Below are 22,360 nucleotides of genomic sequence, written 5' to 3' on the forward strand. Positions count from 1 at the left end.
CTAGAGAAACACATAATGTCTGTAGCCCGCTGCTGTTTGCCGCTGCTCTCCCCTCCTACTGCTTGCTATGAAATTTGTCCACAAAGTGGTGAGTGCCGTCATCTATTACTGCTTTGGTCTTTTAGTACATTATTTATTCATACATCTGAGGCTGGAAATCTAAGGCAATGTTTATCATACGTAGCAGAGAAAATATATTACAGTGAGCCCGAACAACTTCCTTACTCTGTAAAGTATGTCTACCACTGCCGTTCTTTGTAAGGAGTCGATAGCTTTGTCCAGTAAGGGTACCGTCACACAGTGCAATTTTGATCGCTACGACGGTACGATTCGTGACGTTCTAGCGATATCGTTACGATATCGCAGTGTCTGACACGCAGCAGCGATCAGGGACCCCGCTGAGAATCGTACGTCGTAGCAGATCGTTTGGAACTTTCTTTCGTCGCTTGATCACCCGCTGACATCGCTGGATCGTTGTGTGTGACAGCGATCCAGCGATGTGTTCGCTTGTAACCAGGGTAAACATTGGGTAACTAAGCGCAGGGCCGCGCTTAGTAACCCGATGTTTACCCTGGTTACCAGCGTAAACGTTAAAAAAACAAACAGTACATACTCACATTCCGGTGTCTGTCCCCGGCGTCTCAGCTTCTCTGCACTGTGAGCGCCTGCCGGCCGGAAAGCGAGCACAGCGGTGACGTCTGACGTCACCGCTGTGCTTTCCGGCCGCTGTGCTTACACAGTGCAGAGAAGCTGAGACGCCGGAGGACAGACACCGGAATGTGAGTATGTACTGTTTGTTTTTTTAACGTTTACGCTGGTAACCAGGGTAAACATCGGGTTACTAAGCGCGGCCCTGCGCTTAGTAACCCGATGTTTACCCTGGTTACCCGGGGACTTCGGCATCGCTCCAGCGCCGTGATTGCAAAGTGTGACCGCAGTCTACGACGCTGGAGCGATAATCACACGACGCTGCGACGTCACGGATCGTGCCGTCGTAGCGACGAAAATTGCACTGTGTGACAGTACCCTAATAGTCAACCCCTTTAAGATCCTTCTATGGTTTTGTTTTGTCTATAGCTCTGATGCAGGTCTTATACGTCTTCATGGTAACAGACTACAATTGCGTAGTCTGTTTCCACAGTTACCCTATCTTTGATCTGTGTCTTGATTTTTCTAACATACATTTGGTAGGACAGGCTTTGCATCCTCAGCCAGTTGTGCAGTTCCATACCTACAATCAGGGTAATGCCCATTGTCAGGGAGCTGACCCACGCTGTCAGACCTCTGCTTTGGTCGAACTCTTCAAGCCATTCCATGTTAAGTATCCCGAGTGCCATCTGGGATCCCATTACCAAAAGGTGGACAAGAAATGAGGAGAGTACAACCATCCACGCCCATCCACCATCGATGTTTGGGTCCAATTTTGGCTTGTCTACTTTGCTTTTCATCTTCCCGTCCAGCTTTTTTTCCATTTTTGCTCCTTCACTGCACATCTTGACCTACGTTAGAGTACATTAAATCAGTACATCACAACCAAGCAGAAAATCAACCACGTAGAAGCTGCAGAAACGAGAAACTGACAAAATTAGCTAAAACAAAAAAAGAAACAAATATGATGCAAATACTTAATCACTAATATTAGTATTTATGCAGACCCTGATTTATTACATAACAAGAGATTTTTATCTAATCACAGTCAGCAGTTTGTTTAGGGGAAGCTACAATTTTTATATCTGGCTTTTTTTAGTGCATGCTCAAAAAACCATATGAGATGCCGAGAGAATAGGACACAACAGAAAATCTATTCTGTCGGATCCTGCTGTCACTGACTTCCTTTTAAAACTACCGTATATACATTTGGATACTATTTTTTGACAGGACAGGGTACAGTCTACTCCATTTTTTGGTTATGTCAACAAACCATACCCACACATATAGGGTTAGTGCAGACAATCGTATTTTCGGTCCGAGTGCGATCCAACAAAAACATCAGATCACACTTGGACCAATGTTATTCTATGGGGTCAGGCATATGTTCAGTTTTTTCCTTGGACACAGTCCGATGTGCATCCAATATTCAGCTCACACTTAAGTCAATGAGTGCGTGGAAACCATCAGACTGCACTCTAATGACATTGGAGTGCAGTCCGATTTTCGTGGACTGACAAAATGGAGAAGATGGGCATTTTTTCCCATCTTATCTTCATCTGAGAAGATTGGATCACGCTATGATGACACTTTGATCAAAGTGTGATTAGCACAATCGGACTGATTATTTTGGATCAGAAAAAATACTGTGATGTGTCCCTAACCTTCCTCTGATTATTTTCTGTTTATAAGCATTGTATTGGAGCAGTATGCAACGTTTTTGCAGTGTGCAATAATGTATCTAGGGCTACACAAGGGAGGTATGAGGGAAGAGTAGTGTTCCAGTCAGGGCACAGTTTTGGAATAATTGGCTAAGACTATTCCATGTCCTCATCCAACAAGCGGGATCGCGGTCACGTGCTGAACCACTTGAAATGCACTTCACAAGGCTTTTATCCTATATTTGGCAATTTGCATACTTCAAAATAGGAAAAACCCAAATTGAATTGGCAGTATCCGTTTTACTACATATATTGGAAGATGTACATACAGTAGTTCAATGCGCAAATGGGCTTATTCAATACAAACACCCATAAGACACTATTGTTCTTGTTGATGAATGGCAACAGTGCTGATGGCGAGAGGAAGTGGACCAATCGGCAGCACTAAACATTAACCGATCGTCAGTGGTTTAACAGCCTGTTTACACACATCGATAGCAGTAAACAATGCGCACTGAGAGATCCGTACTAGATAGTTCAGTGTGCAGAGGCTGCCATTGTTATCGGCAGTGCGAGTTCTGCTTACACATGATGCACCATTGATTTTGCTGCATAAAAGATTGTTTCACCCATTGAGCGAGCGGTTTGCTCATTTACTGGGTGATAAGCAGCCTGTTCACACGAAAACATTTTTGTGAAACGATGGTTCTTAAGAATGTAATGGATCTTGAGGATGCCGAAAGGCAATGGACACAAAAATGTTGGGTTTTTTTAATGCTCCATTCTGTGGAAAATGAAAAATAAAACAGTTTTGTTAAGAGTTTAATGTCTCTAGCTGCTATAATGTCTCTACAGTCACAGACTACAAACTTTGTGCAATCAGAATTGTTAATAAATAGTAGACTTCAAAATTTCTTCTTTTTACAAGATGTTTCCAATACATTGAAGTATTCAACAAGTTGTGCATCTTCTCATAAGGACATAACCTGGGTCGTCAGGTTAAAAATTTTTTAGGGAATTCTAAGTTAAAAGAGTAGATAAAAAGAGTCCTTGTTCGGCATCCTCATCTCTTGGCCAGATATTACAGCTGATTACTGGGGGATCCAGAAGGGGTACACTTTGTGATCAGCTTATTGGTAAGAGGCACTTCTAATAAGCTGGGATTGTGCACAGTGCAGGACTCTCGTTTAAGCTGCTCAAATTTTGAAAGCTACATTGTAATATATATATATATATATATATATATATATATATATATATATATATATATATATATATATATATATACACAGTTAGGTCCATATATATTTGGACAGAGACAACATTATTCTAATTTTGGTTCTAGACATTACCACAATAAATTTTAAACAAAACGATTCAGATGCAGTTGAAGTTCAGACTTTCAGCTTTCATTTGAGGGTATCCACATTAAAATTGGATGAAGGGTTTAGGAGTTTCAGCTCCTTAATATGTGCCACCCTGTTTTTAAAGGGACCAAAAGTAATTGGACAGATTAAATAATTGTAAATAAAATGTTCATTTCTAGTACTTGGTTGAAAACCCTCTGTTGGCAATGACTGCCTGAAGTCTTGAACTCATGGACATCACCAGACGCTGTGTTTCCTCCTTTTTGATGCTCTGTCAGGTTTTCACTGTGGTGGTTTTCAGTTGCTGTTTGTTTGTGGGCCTTTCTGTCTGAAGTTTAGTCTTTAACAAGTGAAATGCATGCTCAATTGGGTTCAGATCAGGTGACTGACTTGGCCATTCAAGAATATTCCACTTCTTTGCTTTAATAAACTCCTGAGTTGCTTTGGCTTTATGTTTTGGGTCATTGTCCATCTGTAGTATGAAACGACAACCAACCAGTTTGGCTGCATTTGGCTGGATCTGAGCACACAGTATGTCTCTGAATACCTCAGAATTCATTCGGCTGCTTCTGTCCTGTGTCACATCATCAATAAACACTAGTGACCCAGTGCCACTGGCAGCCATGCATGCCCAAGCCATCACACTGCCTCCGCCGTGTTTTACAGATGATGTGGTATGCTTTGGATCATGAGCTGTACCACGCCTTCGCCATACTTTTCTCTTTCCATCATTCTGGTAGAGGTTGATCTTGGTTTCATCTGTCCAAAGAATGTTCTTCCAGAACTGTGCTGGCTTTTTTAGATGTTTTTTAGCAAAGTCCAGTATATCCTTTTTATTCTTGATGCTTATGAGTGGCTTGCACCGTGCAGTGAACCCTCTGTATTTACTTTCATGCAGTCTTCTCTTTATGGTAGATTTGGATATTGATACGCCGACCTCCTGGAGAGTGTTGGTCACTTGGTTGGCTGTTGTGAAGGGGTTTATCTTCACCATGGAGATTATTCTTCTATCCTCCACCGCTGTTGTCTTCCGTGGACGCCCAGGTCTTTTTGCATTGATGAGTTCACCAGTGCTTTCTTTCTTTCTCAGGATGTACCAAACTGTAGATTTTGCCACTCCTAATATTGTAGCAATTTTTCAGATGGTTTTTTTCTGTTTTCGCAGCTTAAGGATGGCTTGTTTCACCTGCATGGAGAGCTCCTTTGACCGCATGTTTACTTCACAGCAAAACCTTCCAAATGCAAGCACCACACCTCAAATCAACTCCAGGCCTTTTATCTGCTTAATTCAGAATGACATAATGAAGGGATTGCCCACAACTGTCCATGAAATAGCCTTGGAGTCAATTGTCCAATTACTTTTGGTCCCTTTAAAAACAGGGTGGCACATGTTAAGGAGCGGAAGCTCCTAAACCCTTCATCCAATTTTAATGTGGATACCCTCAAATGAAAGCTGAAAGTCTGAACTTCAACTGCATCTGAATTGTTTTGTTTAAAATTCATTGTGGTAATGTCTATAACCAAAATTAGAAAAAGGTTGTCTCTGTCCAAATATATATGGACCTAACTGTATATATATATATATATACAGTATATACAGTATACATATACATATACTACATATACATATACAGGTGCTTCTTACAAATTTAGAATATCATCAAAAAATTAATGTTTCAGTTTTTCAATACAAAAAGTGAAACTCGTATATTGTATAGAGTCAGTACAAACAGAGTGATCTATTTCAAGTGTTTATTTCTGTTAATGTTGATGATTATGACTTACAGCCAATGAAAACCCAAACGTCATTATCTCAGTAAATTAGAATAACAAAAAACACCTGCAAAGGCTTCCTAAGCGTTTAAAAAGGTCCCTTAGTCTATTTTAGTAGGCTCCACAATCATGGGGAAGACTGATAACTTGACAGATGTCCAGAATGCAGTCATTGACACACTCCACAAGGAGGGTAAGCCACAAAAGGTTATAGCTAAAGAAGCTGGCTGTTCAGAGTGCTGTATCTAAGCATATTAATGGAAAGTTGAGTGGAAGGAAAAACTGTGGTAGAAAAAGGTGCACAAGCAACCGGGATTACCGCAGCCTTGAAAGGATTGTTAAGAATAGGCCATTTAAAAATTTGGGGGGAGATTCACAAGGAGTGGACTGCTGCTGGAGTCATTGCTTCAAGAGCCACCACACACAGATGTATCCAGGACATGGGCTGCAAGTGTCGCATTCCTTGTGTGAAGCCACTCATGACCAATAAGCAATGCCAGAAGTGTCTTACCTGGGCCAAGGAGAAAAAGAACTGGACTGTTACTCAGTGGTCCAAGGTGTTGTTTTCAGATTAAAGTAAATTTTGCATTTCATTTAGAAATCAAGGTGCCAGAGTTTGGAGTTTGGAGGAAGAGTGGAGAGGCCACAATCCAAGCTGCTTGAGGTCTAGTGTGAAGTTTCCACAATCAGTGATGGTTTGGGGAGCTATGTCATCTGCTGGTGTAGGTCCACCGTGTTTTATCAAGATCAAAGTCAGCTCAGCCGTCTACCAGGAATTTTTACACTCCATGCTTCCCTCTGCTGACAAGCTTTTTGGAGATGGAGATTTAATTCTCCAGCAGGACTTGCACGTGTCCACACTGCCAAATGTACCAATACCTGGTTTAAAAACAACAATATCAAGGTGCTTGATTGGCCAGCAAACTCACCTGACCTTAACCCCACATAGAATCTATGGGGTATTGTCAAGAGGAAGATGAGAGACACCAGACCCAACAATGCAGATGAGCTGAAGGCTGCTATCAAAGCAACCTGGGCTTCCATAACACCTCAGCAGTGGCACAGACTGATCTCCTCCATGCCACGCCGCATTGATGCAGTAATTGATGCAAAAGGAGCCCCGACCAAGTATTGAGTGCATTTACTGAACATACATTTTAGTAGGCCAACATTTCGGATTTTAAAATCATTTTTTCAAGCTGGTGTTATAAAGCAATCTAATTTACTGAGATAAATTGACTTTTGGGTTTTCATTGGCTGTAAGCCATAATCATCAACATTAACAGAAATAAACAATTGAAATAGATCACTCTGATTGTAATGACTCTATATAATATACTGTATGAATTTCACTTTTTGTATTCAAGAACTGAAATAAATTAACTGTTTGATTATATATATATATATATATATATATATATATATATATATATATATATATACAGTACAGACCAAAAGTTTGGACACAACTTCTCATTTAAAGATTGTTCTGTATTTTCATGACTATGAAAATTGTAAATTCATACTGAAGGCATCAAAACTATGAATTAACACATGTGGAATTATATACTTAATAGAAAAGTGTGAAACAACTGAAACTGAAAATATGTCCTATATTCTAGGTTCTTCAAAGTAGCCACATTTTGCTTTGATGACTGCTTTGCACACTCTTGGCATTCTCTTGATGAACTTCAAGAGGTAGTCACCGGAAATGGTCTTCCAACAATCTTGAAGGAGTTCCCAGGGATGCTTAGCACTTGTTGGCCCTTTTACCTTCACTCTGTGGTCCAGCTCACCCCAAACCATCTCGATGGGGTTCAGGTCTGGTGACTGTGGCGGCCAGGTCATCTGGCGTAGCACCCCAAATAACCCTTACACTGCCTGGAGGTGTGTTTGGGGTCATTGTCCTGTTGAAAAATAAATGATGGTCCAACTAAATGCAAACCGGATGGAATAGCATGCCGCTGCAAGATGCTGTGGTAGCCATGCTGGTTCAGTATGCCTTCAATTTTGAATAAATCCCCAACAGTGTCACCAGCAAAGCACCCCCACACCATCACACCTCCTCCTTTCTTCACGGTGGGAACCAGGCATGTAGAGTCCATCCGTTCACCTTTTCTGCGTCACACAAAGACACGGTGGTTGGAACCAAAGATCTCAAATTTGGACACATCAGACCAAAGCACAGATTTCCACTGGTCTAATGTCCAATCCTTGTGTTCTTTAGCCCAAACAAGTCTCTTCTGCTTGTGGCCTGTCCTTAGCAGTGGTTTCCTAGCAGCTATTTTACCATGAAGGCCTGCTGCACAAAGTCTCCTCTTAACAATTGTTGTAGAGATGTGTCTGCTGCTAGAACTCTGTGTGGCATTGACCTGGTCTCTAATCTGAGCTGCTGTTAACCTGCGATTTCTGAGGCTGGTGACTCAGATAAACTTATCCTCAGAAGCAGAGGTGACTCTTGGTTTTCCTTTCCTGGGGCGGTCCTCATGTGAGCCAGTTTCTTTGTAGCGCTTTATGGTTTTTGCAACTGCACTTGGGGACACTTTCAAAGTTTTCCCAATTTTTCGGACTGAATGACCTTCATTTCTTAAAGTAATGATGGCCACTCATTTTTCTTTACTTAGCTGTTTTTTTTCTTGCCATAATACAAATTCTAACAGTCTATTCAGTAGGACCATCAGCTGTGTATCCCCCAGAATTCTGCTCAACACAACTGATGGTCCCAACCCCATTTATAAGGCAAGAAATCCCACTTATTAAACCTGACAGGGCACACCTGTGAAGTGAAAACCATTCCCGGTGACTACCTCTTGAAGCTCATCAAGAGAATGCCAAGAGTGTGCAAAGCAGTCATCAAAGCAAAAGGTGGCAACTTTGAAGAACCTAGACTATAAGACATATTTTCACTTGCTTCACAGTTTTTTGTTAAGTATATAATTCCATATGTGTTAATTCATAGTTTTGATGCCTTCAGTGTGAATTTACAATTTTCATAGTCATGAAAATACAGAAAAATGTTTAAATGAGAAGGTGTGTCCAAACTTTTGGTCTGTACTGTGTATATGTATATATATATATATATATATATATATAGTTGTGCTCAAAGGCTTACATACCCGGAGAATATGAATAACACCAAACTTTTTCCTCCACTCATGGTTAGTGGTTGGGGGAAGCCATTTATTGTCAAACTACTGTGTTTTCTCTTTTTAAATCATAATGACAACCCAAAACATCTAAATGACCCTGATCAAAAGTTCACATACCCTGGTGATTTTGGCTTGATAACATGCACAGAAGTTGACACAAATGGGCTTGAATAGCTACGAAAGGTAACATCCTCACATGTGACCTGCTTGCAATCAGTGTGTGTGCATAAAAGCTGAGTGAGTTTCTGGGATTCAGACAGACTCTAGTATCTTTCATCCAGCCACTGATGTTTCTGGATTGTGAGTCATGGGGAAAGCAAAAGAATTGTCAACGGATCTATGGGAAAAGGTAGTTGAACTGTATAAAACAGGAAAGGGATACAAAAAGATATCTAAGGAATTGATAATGCCAGTCAGCAGCATTCAAACTGTGATTAACAAATGGAAATTGAGGGGCTCTGTAAAAACAACCACAGTCAGGTAGACCAACAAAATGTCATCCACAACTGCCAGGAAAATTGTTCGGGATGCAAAGCAAAACCCACAAATAACATCAGCTGAAATACAGGGCTCTAGCAGTGTGGCTGTTTCAAGATGCATAATAAGGAGTCACTTGAAGAAAAATGGGCCTCATGGTCGAGTCGCCAGAAGAAAACCCTTACTGTGCAAATGCCACAAAGTATCTCACCTACAATATGCAAAACAGCACAGAGACAAGCCTCAAAACTTCTGGAACAAGGTAATTTGGAGTGATGAGACCAAAATTTTACCTTTTGGCCACAGCCATAAACGTTACATTTGGAGAGAGGTAAGAAAGGCCTATGATGAATGGAACACCATTGCTACTGTAAAACACGGAGGTGGATCGCTGATGTTTTGGGGATGTGTGAGCTATAAAGGCACAGGAAACTTGGACAAAGTTGAAGGAAAGATGAATGCAGCATGTTATCAGCAAATATTGGAGGCAAATTTGCACTCATCAGCTCGGAAGCTGCACATCGGACATACTTGGACGATCCAACATGACGACGATCCAAAACAGAAGGCCAAGTCGACCTGTCATTGGCTACAGCAGAACAAAGTGAAGGTTCTGGAGTGGCCATATCAGTCTCCTGACCTCAATATCATTGAGCCACTCTGGGGAGATCTCAAGTGTGCAGTTGATGCTAGAAAGCCCAGGAAATTACAGGAACTGGAGGCTTTTTGCCAAGGAGAGTGGGTAGCTTTACTATCTGAGAAAATAAAGAACCTCATCCACAACTACCACAAAAGGCTTCAAGTTGTCCAATTCTTTGGAATGCACTACCCAGGTTAATACCCAGGTTAATACGATTAATCCCCAATCCCCACAGTTTTAAGCGTGCCCTAAAAACGCATTTGTTCAAACTGGCCTACTGTCTCAATGCATTAACCTAACTATCCCTGTGTTGCCCATTCAAAATTTTCTTTATCATAACCAGGTTCCTCACATCATGTTCTCACATGCATTTAATAGCCCTCTGTATTGTTACATACTTAGGCTGATAACCGGTTCATGCAGCGTTACATGAATACCATATTCTTACACTTTAACTGGTCCGAACAACGAAAGCAATTGTTACCATCGACCTTTCATGTCTCCCTTTTCCTCATAGATTGTAAGCTTGCGAGCAGGGCCCTCATTCCTCTTGGTATCTGTTTTGATGTATGTGTTTATTGTTATGCTGCAATGTCTATTGTATGTACAAGTCCCCTCTAAAATGTAAAGTGTTGCGGAATATGTCGGCGCTATAGGAATAAAATTATTATTATTAAGCTGTCATTGATGTTAGAGAGGGCAATACATGGTATTAAGAAATGGGGTATGTGAACTTTTGATCAGGGTAGTTTGGATGTTTTGGGTTGTCATTATGATTTAAAAAGAGAAAACAGTAGTTTGACAATAAATGGCTTCACCCAACCACAACCACTAACCATAAGTGGAGAAAAAGGTGTTATCATTCATATTCTGTGAAAAAAGGCCAAGAAAGACAAATTCTGCCGGGGTATGTAAACTTTTGAGCACAACTGCATATATATATATTTGGCTTAGTGAATATCTAAATGAAACAAAAAATCTGATTTTGCTGTATAACTCACTCATATCTCTATGATCTGTAAAAAGGGTAAATATTGCTTACCATTTGTCTCTGTGCCACTCATGTGACTGGCAGATTCAGTGCTTAAAACACCCCAGCCGCTTTAGGGATCATTGTACAAACTTTGAATCTGAAATGTAAACGAATTGACAAGATTTGTAATAAACTCATAGAGAATGAAGAAATGCAAGCAGTGTAGATTATGGCATTGAACCTCATTAAAGAGGTTTTCCCACACACTAAAGTTCATTTTAATCAATAGATCTTGGAATAATAATAATTTTCACAATTGGATGTGTTTAAATAAATGTTTCCTGTTCTGAGATAATCTTATACATGTGCCCCTGCTGTGTACTGTGTAATGTCTGTGTCTGACCGTACAGGGACATGGTCTTATCATACCACAGCTCCTGGACAGGGGAGGAAGCATAGGAGTATTAGGGTCATTCCATATCAAGTGATCCAAATATGAATATTTTTTTACCTTACGTCTTTAGATTTTTTTTATTTTTCGTTTTTATGAAGAACAACTTTAGTTAATTACAAATTAAAAGTTTAGAATTTTTTTCTTCAGTTAATTTTTTACAGATTTTTAAAGTTTTAAAAAAGCGCAGATTTTGGCCTGGTATGGCTTTACATTTTTTATCATATCTCGGGCTAGAATTAAGATATAGAGGTGGGAGAGGCATCATTTTTCTCAGAACGGTACCGGCTTTCATTTGATATGTCACAAGACTATGTTTCTTTATATTTTGTTTTGGTGAAATCAAATTAAACATTTTGATGCGCAATTCTGAAAAAAAACGTATGTTTTAAAATTGTGAAAACATGCATGTGTGTTACTTGTGTCCTTGTTTATATTTGTACAGGGATTCAACTTGGGACCTATCAAATTTGTATTTTTTTTTAAGCCTTGAATCATCTGATTTTTAGCTTTGTGTGAGTTTCTTCCCTTTTTCTTCTCAAATTACAACTTACTGCATTCAACATTTATATGTAACAATAAAGAAACACAAAAAACAAATACCAAAGTGCCAGAATAAATACATCTTAATCATCATAACACAACTTGCTCAGCATTTTCAACCTGAATTCATTGAACAAGCCAAAAGAAAAAACGTGATCACATCCTCAAGTTTGGTTTTCTAAATACAGTCTGATCCTAATTATATGTTAAAAACAAGATTAAAAGAACCAATATTTCTACCACCTATTTATACATGGAACAATTTTTTTTCTATTATATCACTAAACATGTAATTTATGAACTGTTTAAGAAGAATAGTACGGTAGTTAAATCCTCGTACTATAAAATATGAACTAATCAAACAATAGTAGGTTTTTACACTGGCCTGTTATCATCAATGTGTCCCTTCTAGTGGGTGAAATGTCATCTTGCCCATAAGCGCTCACTAGCAATGGCCGTTTCCTTCTGTGTCAGAGTATGTGTGGCTGTCATGGTGCTCGGCTCCACCTGAGTTATATCTGTTTTTTGTTCACTTTTACAATGTCTGATTTTCTTGGATACACAAAGGACCAGACGGTGCAGAAAAGTCACTTCTACATCTTCATTTTCCCAATCTTTGGAGAGTCTAGTAGCCGCCAGCGCCGATCATATTCACAGGTGACATAGCCAGTTGTGTCATCCATTGCCGATCTTGTGCCGCCTTCTACCACTTCATGGACGTCACTGTCTTTATTTCCACTACATGGAATGACAGTCCGGTATTGCTGAGTCCCTGTGATGGGTTCTGCTTCCTGTAACCGATGTAACAAACTCTCCTCCTCCCCGTAGTCCTGGTTTGTACAATACATGAACTGGATGTTAGGAATATTTTTCTCCCTCCATTTGAGGAGTTGCCTGGGTGTTCAGATTTGGTGTGAATACGGCCTCTGGAGACCCGAGCTGCCGGCCGGTCATCTGCTCTGCATTCACCGTCTACCCCTGCTCATCCTCAGCCCTAACAAAGCTTCTCCTCTGTCCTCTCCTGCTTCTAAGTGGTAACATAATAAAGTAATACAGTAATATCTAGCAATCATGGATTATTTGGTAAATATAGATCCCACACTTCTACACCACAGGCTGAACAGACCTGAAATCAAGATTTTTGAACTGACACTGTAATAGTTTTATTTTTTAAAATATAATCCCATCACGATCCCAGCTTGTATTTTGGTGCAGAAGTGGCTAGGAGCATAACAGGCACATGTGCAGTTTTTGAAATTTTTAAATTAAACGTTTTTTTCGTAAATGCGTTTTAAAGTTTTGCGCTTGCGTTCGCATAGGTAAAATATTATTAAAGATACTCTTGTGACATATCTGGTGAAAGCCTGTACAGTTCTGAGTAGAATGGTGTTTATTTTGTTTCTCTATCTCTTTTTTAGCCTGAGTTATGGGGAGAAATGTAAAGGCAGGCAACACCGAAATTCGCACTTTTTCCGAACTTTGAAAATCAATAAAAAAAAAAAAAAAAAACATCTAGAATTTTTTTTTCTTCACATTTTGCATTCTCTGACACACTATTACCAAATAACAAAATCTCAAAAGAATTAAAAATATAGTGGTAAAAATCATTGGTTCACTTGACATGGAATACAGACAGGACAGCAGGGGATCACAGCTGATTCTTTTTGTAAGGTAAAACATTTCCCTGTCTGTTTTAAACATTTTTTTACTTAAAAGAAACAATCAGCAGTGATCCCGTGCTGTAATATATGTATACTCTTTTGCGTCCTCCCCTGCCCAGGAGCTGTGGTATGATCAGACCATGTTCCTGCACAGTCAGACACAAACTTTACACAGTACACAGCAGGGGCACATGTATAAGATTATCTCAGCACTGGAACATTTTCTTTAAATACATCCAATTGTGGAAGTTATTATTCCAATAACTATTGATTAAAGTTAACTTTTGTTGGTAGGAAAACCCCTTTAATAATCACGTATCTTCTGAAGATGACTTTAGCCATAGCAATAGACTTTGATGCTTTCTCCAATCATAAAATACCCGATGTTACATTTTATTCCGCTTTCTTTTTTGGATCACAAAATGAACAATTGACTTTATGTTGATTATTAACCTTTTTTCTCTATAAAATTTAGTTTAAAGGGAACCTGTCACCAGATTTGGCAGATACGAATTACGGCCTCCGCCTTTCAGGGCTTATCTACAGCATTATATAATGCTGTAGATAAGCCCCCGATCCGACCTGCAAGAGAAGAAAAATAAGCTTTATTATACTCACCTGGGGGGTGGTCTGGTCCGATGGGTGTCGCAGGTCTTGGTCCGGTGCCTTCCATCTTCTTACGATGCAGCCCTCCTGCTTTCTTCATGGCTGCCCGGCATCGCGCTCCGGGACAGGCGTACTTATCTGCCCTATTGAGGGCAGAGGAAAGTACTGCAGTGCGCAGGCGCTGGGCCTCTCTGACCTTTTCCGGTGCCTGCGCACTGCAGTACTTTGCTCTGCCCTCAACAGGACTGATAAGTACACCTGCGCAGGATGCCAGAGAGCCATGAAGCAACAGGAGGGCGGCATCGTAAGAAAAAGGGAGGCACCGGACCAAGACCTGCGACACCGGACTGCCCCCAGGTGAGTATAATAAGTTAGGGTACCGTCACACAGTGCCATTTTCATCGCTACGACGGCACGATTCGTGACGTTGCAGCGTCGTATAAGTATTGCTCCAGCGTCGTATACTGCGGTCACACGTTGCAATACACAGCGCTGGAGCGATAATTTCATGACGTATTTGCGATGTAGAAGCCGTTGGTCACTGTGCGCACATCGTATACAACCTGTGTCACACGATGCAATCATGCCGCCACAGCGGGACACTAGACGACGAAAGAAAGTTTCAAACGATCTGCTACGACGTACGATTCTCAGCGGGGAACCGGATCGCAGTAGCGTGTCAGACACAGCGATATCGTAAATGCATCGCTGGAACGTCACGAATCGTGCCGTTGTAGCGATCAAAATTGCACTGTGTGACGGTACCCTTATTTTTCTTCTCTTGCAAGTCAGATCGGGGGCTTATCTACAGCATTATAGAATGCTGTAAATAAACACTGAAAGTTGGTGGCCGTAACTTGTATCGGCCAAACCTGGTGACAAGTTCGATTTAACCAAACCTCTCAGTATCCAAGGTGTAATGACTGGAGCCTGGGAATATTGGCTAGACGTTTTATTAGTGACTGAACATAAAGTATCACTAAACATTTGATTTTTATTTTTTTTTGGTTATAGTTTGTCATTTTCCCAAGACCCCCAAAGATTGTCTAAACCACAAGAAAGCAGCACTCAGGGTATGCATTATCACGCACACAGCAATGCACAGGCTCAACAGAATGTGTATGAGTCCGTACACTGCTGTGAGCATGCTCATGTATGCGGTGGGCGCTGCTTCCATTGGTGGTGATCTCAGGACCCAGTCCCCTACTGATCTACAGGGCTTTGAAGAGAATCTCCAGAAATGCTATTTACCTACAGTAGTGTACCTATAGGTAGTGTTTAATTCATGCCTATGTGACCTAAAGAGAAGCAGCTAGAGAGGGAAAAATGCAGCTATATTCTGCTCCAGTCACCACTGATTATACAGTGAGCAGGCTGTAGTCACTCCCTGGCACTTTGATTGACAGCCAACTCGGCACCTGCTCACTGCATATAAACACTGACTGTATAGTGAGCAATCACTATAACACCTATCTGATTACTGGAAGCTCCTCCATTAGGCCTGACTTTAGTTACACTTTAAACCCTTCACGCCGCAGCCCATTTTCATTTTTGCTTTTCTGGTTTTTGCTCCCCTTCTTCTTTTTTATTTTTCCAACAATATGTCCATGTGAGTTCCTGTTTTTGCGGGATGCGGTGTACTTGACACTATTGGTTTTACCAGTTTACAGGAAAATGAGAAAAAATTTCCAAGTGCGGTGAAATTGCAAAAAGGTGCAATTCCACAATTGTTGTTTTTTTTTTTGTTTTGTTTTTTACCATTTTCACCAAATGCTAAAACTGACCTTCCATTATGATTCTAGAGGTCATGACGACTTCGTAGATACCAAACATGTCTAGGTTCTTTTTTATTTAAAAATGTATAAATAGTCTTAAATCACTTATTTTTGAATCACGTGTTTTGTGAGGCAATAAGTTCCTTTACATAACCATATGATAACACCACGAACCTAAAAAAATGTTCTAGGGAAATGAGGATCCATTGCAGAAAAGTTTAATAAACCATAAATTTTTATTTCAAAATTACTAAAAAAAATTAAAAATATTAAAAATCCAAGCAGGGGAACACAGACCAAGTGACACGATATTACTGATGGTATGTATGATTATTAAATCCCATTTAGGGTCAACATCACAAGCAAAACTTTATTATAGGTAAATTTAACTAGGTAAACAAAATAATCAAAGTAAACAAAAAAAGAAAAGAAGATCACAAGTTAGTGGCCAGGTGTCAGAGTCTCCCCAAACTCAGCAGTCATCCTTCTCAGTCATACTTCTCTGAGAAGCACATGACACTGGACCTGTTTGCTCAGACAGCACACATATGTGTCCAATTCTTTTTGTAACAACCCCAGCCACCCACAATGTTTCTTAAAAAGAAATTATATAATACAGAAAGAAAATCTGTCTGCTTCCATTCTAAGATAGCATAGACACATTTCAGAAAACTTACTGGCCCAGCTATACTTTATCTAAGAAACTCCGATCCGCGACTGCTATTATAATAATTTTATTTCTATAGCGATAAACATATTCTGCAGCACTTTACATTTTCGAGGGGACTTGTACAGACAATAAACCACATTACAGATTAACAATAATACATAAATCAACAGATACCAAGAGGAATGAGGGCCCTGCTCGCAAGCTTACAATCTATGAGGAAATAAGGGAGACACGAGAGGTGGAAGGTAACAACTGCTATTGTTATTGACCCAACCTACTCAAATTGACACTGGATGCATGACTGACCACCACCTCTCCCTTTTTCCTTCTCTCCCAATATTCTCCTTTTTTAGGTTTGTTCTACTGTTTTTCTCTAGCTGTAAACAGAAAATGTCATGAAGCACAATGCCAAAGATATTTGGTGACTTTCTCTTGTTGGTAAATGCTCATACTTCTGTACATCTATATTACATCAATCTTTGTGGGGCTGCAACCATGCCTATGAACATGTACTGCATTCATCCTGGTTGGTTTAAAGAAGCCCTCCTCCCATAAAAGTCTTTACCCTCTTAATATATTGCATTCATCATAGTATATAGAAGTGTGTACTTACAATTGCTCATTTTGCCTTTCTACCCAGTATTTTTTTTCTTTTCTCTGCTCTAAGAAGAAACAGGAAGTCTCTTGTCCCTCCATTTATCATTCCCATCTCCTACTCCTGACCCAGCTGATCCAGCCTCCCTCTGCCACAAACTTTGCAGTGACTCGTGCAGGGAAGAGACTTCCTATTTCTACATAGAGCTTAGAAGGATTCAGCTAGTCAGTTTTTAATCACGTGATGTCACAGACCTAATGGAAGAGAGAAGTATTAACTAGGTAGAAAGGCAAAATTAGTAATTGGAAGGAGACAGTGCTACATAATATGATGACTGCAATATGTTAAGAGGATAACATTTTTGACGGGAGGAGAGCTTCTTTAAAGAAATTAGAAATGATGGAGTCTTAATTCTTTGAACAGTTGACATAAGGGCTCATATCTGGTCTGTTCATCATCTTACCATGTATTCATAAAGTATAATGCACATAAGATGGGTTATGAAACAGACCCCAATTCATTATACACTTTTTGCTAGAATTCTGGCATAAAACTATTTGAAATGTAGCAACATTTTGAGCGTTCTTACACCGCCTGCAGCTAGCTTCCCCAACTTTTTGTAAAGTGACTGAGTGTACACGACAGATGTATCATAATTTACACCACAAACCATGACTGGGGTAGATTTCTGGTGTTTCCAGATGAAATGTGTGCCAAATTCATTAAGAGGTGCAATCTGTACACTGCTGTGAGCATGTTCATCCATGTACTCAGAGCTTCTTCCCTGTTGTTTAAGTGATTGGTAGTAGTGATGAGCGAGTGTACTCGTTGCTCGGGTGGTCTCCGAGTATTTGTTAGTGTTCGGAGATTTAGTTTTCATCGCCGCAGCTAATGATTTACAGCTACTACCCAGCCTGAGTACATGTGGGGGTTGCCTGGTTGCTAGGGAATCTCCACATGTGTTCAAGCTGTCTAGTAGCTGCAAATCATGCTTCTGAGGCGATGAAAACTTAATCTCTGAGCAGTTACAAATACTCGGGGGCCACCCGAGCAACGAGTATACTCGCTCATTACTAATCGGTAGTGGTCTCAGGACTCAGGACTACTGATCTACAGGGTTTTTAAAGGTAACTTGTCACTTCAGAAAATGCCAGGAATAGGGTTAATCTGCAAGTAAATAGTGTTACAATGCTGCCCGACCTTCTTACTGAGAGTCAGGCTACAGGGAGAAAATGAACATTTTTCCTCCTGGGAGCTCCAGCTTTCAGTCACAGAGGCATACAAAGAGCGGCTACTACAAGTCACTGTTTACAGAACTGCTCACTATAAGTCAAGCGCCGACACTTTTATTGATAGCTGGCTGTGCAGAGCATCTATGCATCAAAGTGCCAGGATGTGTTTACAGCTATGTATGGTGCTGTGAGATAACGGCAAGATAAATAGACATGTCGCGGTCTGGAGAGACGCGCCGCATGTCTGTTTTCGCAGGTGAGCCGTGAGTGTCTCTGGACGCATAGTGGACATGGGATTTCTTGAAATCCCATCCACTATGCTGTAACATCTTGACGCTGCGGGTTGGATGCTGCACAAGAACACAGCGTCCAACCCGCAGTATTTACTGATCATCTGCACATACCCTAACTGCTCCATACACAATTCTATATGACTGATAGCTGGCAGCTCACAGGAGAAATTTTTATTTTTCCTGGAAGCTGTATTTTCAGTAAGAAGGCCAGGCAACATAATAACTTTATTTACTTGCAGGTTACATCTACAGGTAAATGGTGTTTCCCAAAGTGACATGTTCCTTTGATACATTTTGTGCGTCTTACTTCAGTGCTCCATTCATCAACACTGGCATGCAAAATGCCGCCATAATGTTCTGAACTAAGACACTACTTCTCTAAAATAAATGATCTGGAAAATCTGGAGCAGAAACCCATTACCATAAAATATGTAATGTAAAAATCTATATACAACAGCACACCCCATATGTAGCTTGGATGTGTGAAGATTATACCGAGACACAAAGGGCACAGATTAAAGAGGGTCAGCAGTATGTCACACATCATAGCCTGCTCAACTTTCTTCTAATCACAGACATAAATGCAAAACACAGACAGGCACGCTCCACTGTATGAGCATACAAACATGCATACATTCCAGACAATTATCACAGAGAATTGTAGAGTACATCCAAACAAAGCAAATTTAAAAAAAAACTATCAAATCAAAGAAGAACAATGAAGGTTACAAAAGTGGATGCAGATAAAGTCAATAGTGATGCATTAGACATAATAAATGTTATTGCATTACATTAAATATGATATATTCCCTACACAATCAGGATAAAGTATTGAAAAAAAATCTCTTACTCGTGCAATATTTAGCTGTAGATCTAATAAGAAAAAATGCTTAATGCAAAAATTGAAAAGAAAAACATTTTGTAAAATGGGTAAAGCTAAAAGTTGTGTGAAATAGTTGATAAATTGACAATGAGCAACGGGACTTAAAAGTGTTATTTGGATGCACATTACATTTATGCACAAATATACATCAACAATATCTCCTGCCTAGCACTGATCTCTAATTGATCCATGTCCTTCTGAATGGATGTGATGTATTGCAGACGATAGATCACATGTATATATATAGTAAAGGCTTCTTACCTGATGCTAATATAGCAACTGATCCAATGACTGGAGCGATCACCTTACACCTAATGGGTCTTATAAGTGCACAGCGGTGTGTAGGAGACTCTGTATCCTCCCAGAATTGGGGTGGGCACCGACCGTGGATCATAGTGTTAAAGAATGCACAAGCGTAAGGGATGACTGCCGGGGTGTCGGGATGAGCACTAACAGCACAACGTCATCAGCAGGATGCAAAGTCCATGCTCCACTATCCAATGTAGGTAATTTAATGGTTAAACCCGATGCAAAGTGAAACGTTAAAATATGACTGGCACTCAACAAACATATGGAAGAGACAGGAGGTACTGGATGTATAATGATTTTCTAGGTTTTCATAGTCCCGTGCTTACATCTGGTGATAAGGAATTCTCTGAGATCTTGTACCAATGGCAAACAGGACAATCTGCATCCAAGTGATGTCATTAGGGTTAATGGAAATGAGGAAAATCATTGGATTCAATAAAACCAAGGTGTCATCAAAGGAGTTCACAAAATGCTCTGTTGCCTTATTGCAGCAGAACTGAATTTCTAGGGTTCGTTAATTTTTTTTTTAGTATGTATTAACCCCTTCACCCCCAAGGGTGGTTTGCACGTTATGGACCGGGCCAATTTTTACAATTCTGACCACTGTCCCTTTAGGAGGTTATAACTCTGGAACGCTTCAACAGATCCCGGTGATTCTGACACTGTTTTCTCGTGACATATTGTACTTCATGATAGTGGTAAAATTTCTTTGATATTACCTGCGTTTATTTGTGCAAAAAACGGAAATTTGGCGAAAATTTAGAAAATTTCGCAATTTTCCAACTTTGAATTTTGATGCAATTAAATCACAGTGATATGTCACACAAAATGCTTAATAAGTAACATTTCCCACATGTCTACTTTACATCAGCACAATTTTGGAACCAAAATTTTTTTTTGTTAGGGAGTTATAAGGGTTAAAAGTTGACCAGCAATTTCTCATTTTTACAACACCATTTTTTTTTAGGGACCACATCTCATTTGAAGTCATTTTGAGGGGTCTATATGATAGAAAATAACCAAGTGTGAGACCATTCTAAAAACTGCACCCCTCAAGGTGCTCAAAACCACATTCAAGAAGTTTATTAACCATTCAGGTGTTTCACAGGAATTTTTGGAATGTTTAAATAAAAATGAACATTTAACTTTTTTTCACACAAAATTTACTTCAGCTCCAATTTGTTTTATTTTACCAAGGGTAACAGGAGAAAATGGACCCCAAAAGATGTTGTACAATTTGTCCTGAGTACGCCGATACCCCATATGTGGGGGTAAACCACTGTTTGGGCGCATGACAGAGCTCGGAAGCGAAGGAGCGCCATTTGACTTTTCAATGCAAAATTGACTGGAATTGAGATGGGACGCCATGTTGCGTTTGGAGAGCCCCTGATATGCCTAAACATTGAAACCCCCCACAAGTGACACCATTTTGGAAAGTAGACCCCCTAAGGAGTTTATCTAGAGGTGTGGTGAGCACTTTGACTCACCAAGTGCTTCACAGAAGTTTATAATGCAGAACCGTAAAAATAAAAAATCATATTTTTTCACAAAAATGATCTTTTCACCCCCAATTTTTTATTTTCCCAAGGGTAAGAGAAGAAATTGGACCCCAAAAGTTGTTGTACAATTTGTCCTGAGTACGCTGATACCCCATATGTGGGGGTAAACCACTGTTTGGGCGCATGGGAGAGCTCGGAAGGGAAGGAGCGCCGTTTGACTTTTCAATGCAAAATTGACAGGAATTGAGATGGGACGCCATGTTGTGTTTGGAGAGCCACTGATGTGCCTAAACATTGAAACCCCCCACAAGTGACACCATTTTGGAAAGTAGACCCCCTAAGGAACTTATCTAGAGGTGTAGTGAGCACTTTGACCCACCAAGTGCTTCACAGAAGTTTATAATGCAGAGCCGTAAAAATAAAACAAAACATTTTTCCCACAAAAATTATTTTTTAGCCCCCAGTTTTGTATTTTCCCGAGGGTAACAGGAGAAATTGGACCCCAAAAGTTGTTGTCCAATTTGTCTTGAGTACGCTGATACCCCATATGTGGGGGGAACCACTGTTTGGGCGCATGGGAGGGCTCGGAAGGGATGGAGCGCCATTTTGAATGCAGACTTAGATGGAATGGTCTGCAGGCGTCACATTGCATTTGCAGAGCCCCTAATGTACCTAAACAGTAAAAAAACCCACAAGTGACACCATTTTGGAAAGTAGACCCCCTAAGCAACTCATCTAGATGTATTGTGAGAGTTTTGAACCCTCAAGTGTTTCACTACAGTTTATAACGCATAGCCGTGAAAATAAAATAAAAAAAAATTTCCCCCAAAAATTATTTTTTAGCCCCCAGTTTTGTATTTTCCCAAGGGTAACAGGAGAAATTGGACCCCAAAAGTTGTTGTCCAATTTGTCTTGAGTACGCTGATACCCAATATGTGGGGGGAACCACCGTTTGGGCGCATGGGAGGGCTCGGAAGGGAAGGAGCGCCATTTGGAATGCAGACTTAGATGGAATGGTCTGCAGGCGTCACATTGCGTTTGCAGAGGCCCTAATATACCTAAACAGTAGAAACCCCCCACAAGTGACACCATTTTGGAAAGTAGACCCCCTAAGCAACTCATCTAGATGTATTGTGAGAGTTTTGAACCCTCAAG

General features: G+C 40.2%; 1 protein-coding gene across 6 annotated transcripts in view; it reads right to left on the reverse strand.

The window, feature by feature from the left end:
- Positions 1–22,360, reverse strand: part of SLC16A14 (solute carrier family 16 member 14) — a 55,642-nt gene that overhangs the window by 14,866 nt on the left and 18,416 nt on the right. For 4 of the 6 annotated variants that reach the window (XR_013221964.1, XM_077291196.1, XM_077291199.1 and 1 more), the window contains exons 2-3: positions 10,758–10,845; positions 1,232–1,499 (exon numbers count right to left, since the gene is read on the reverse strand). Coding sequence is in view for 5 of the 6 variants with exons in the window: in XM_077291196.1 (XP_077147311.1) it covers positions 1,232–1,499; positions 10,758–10,760 (271 nt within the window). In the remaining variant the exon portion in view is untranslated. Of the gene's footprint in view, positions 1–1,231; positions 1,500–10,757; positions 10,846–19,658; positions 19,786–22,360 lie in introns of those variants that run through there. The other 2 variants (XM_077291200.1, XM_077291195.1) reach the window with 1 other exon arrangement.

The sequence above is a fragment of the Ranitomeya variabilis genome, chromosome 2 (genome assembly GCF_051348905.1).
Source record: "Ranitomeya variabilis isolate aRanVar5 chromosome 2, aRanVar5.hap1, whole genome shotgun sequence".
Taxonomy (NCBI): Eukaryota; Metazoa; Chordata; class Amphibia; order Anura; family Dendrobatidae; genus Ranitomeya; species Ranitomeya variabilis.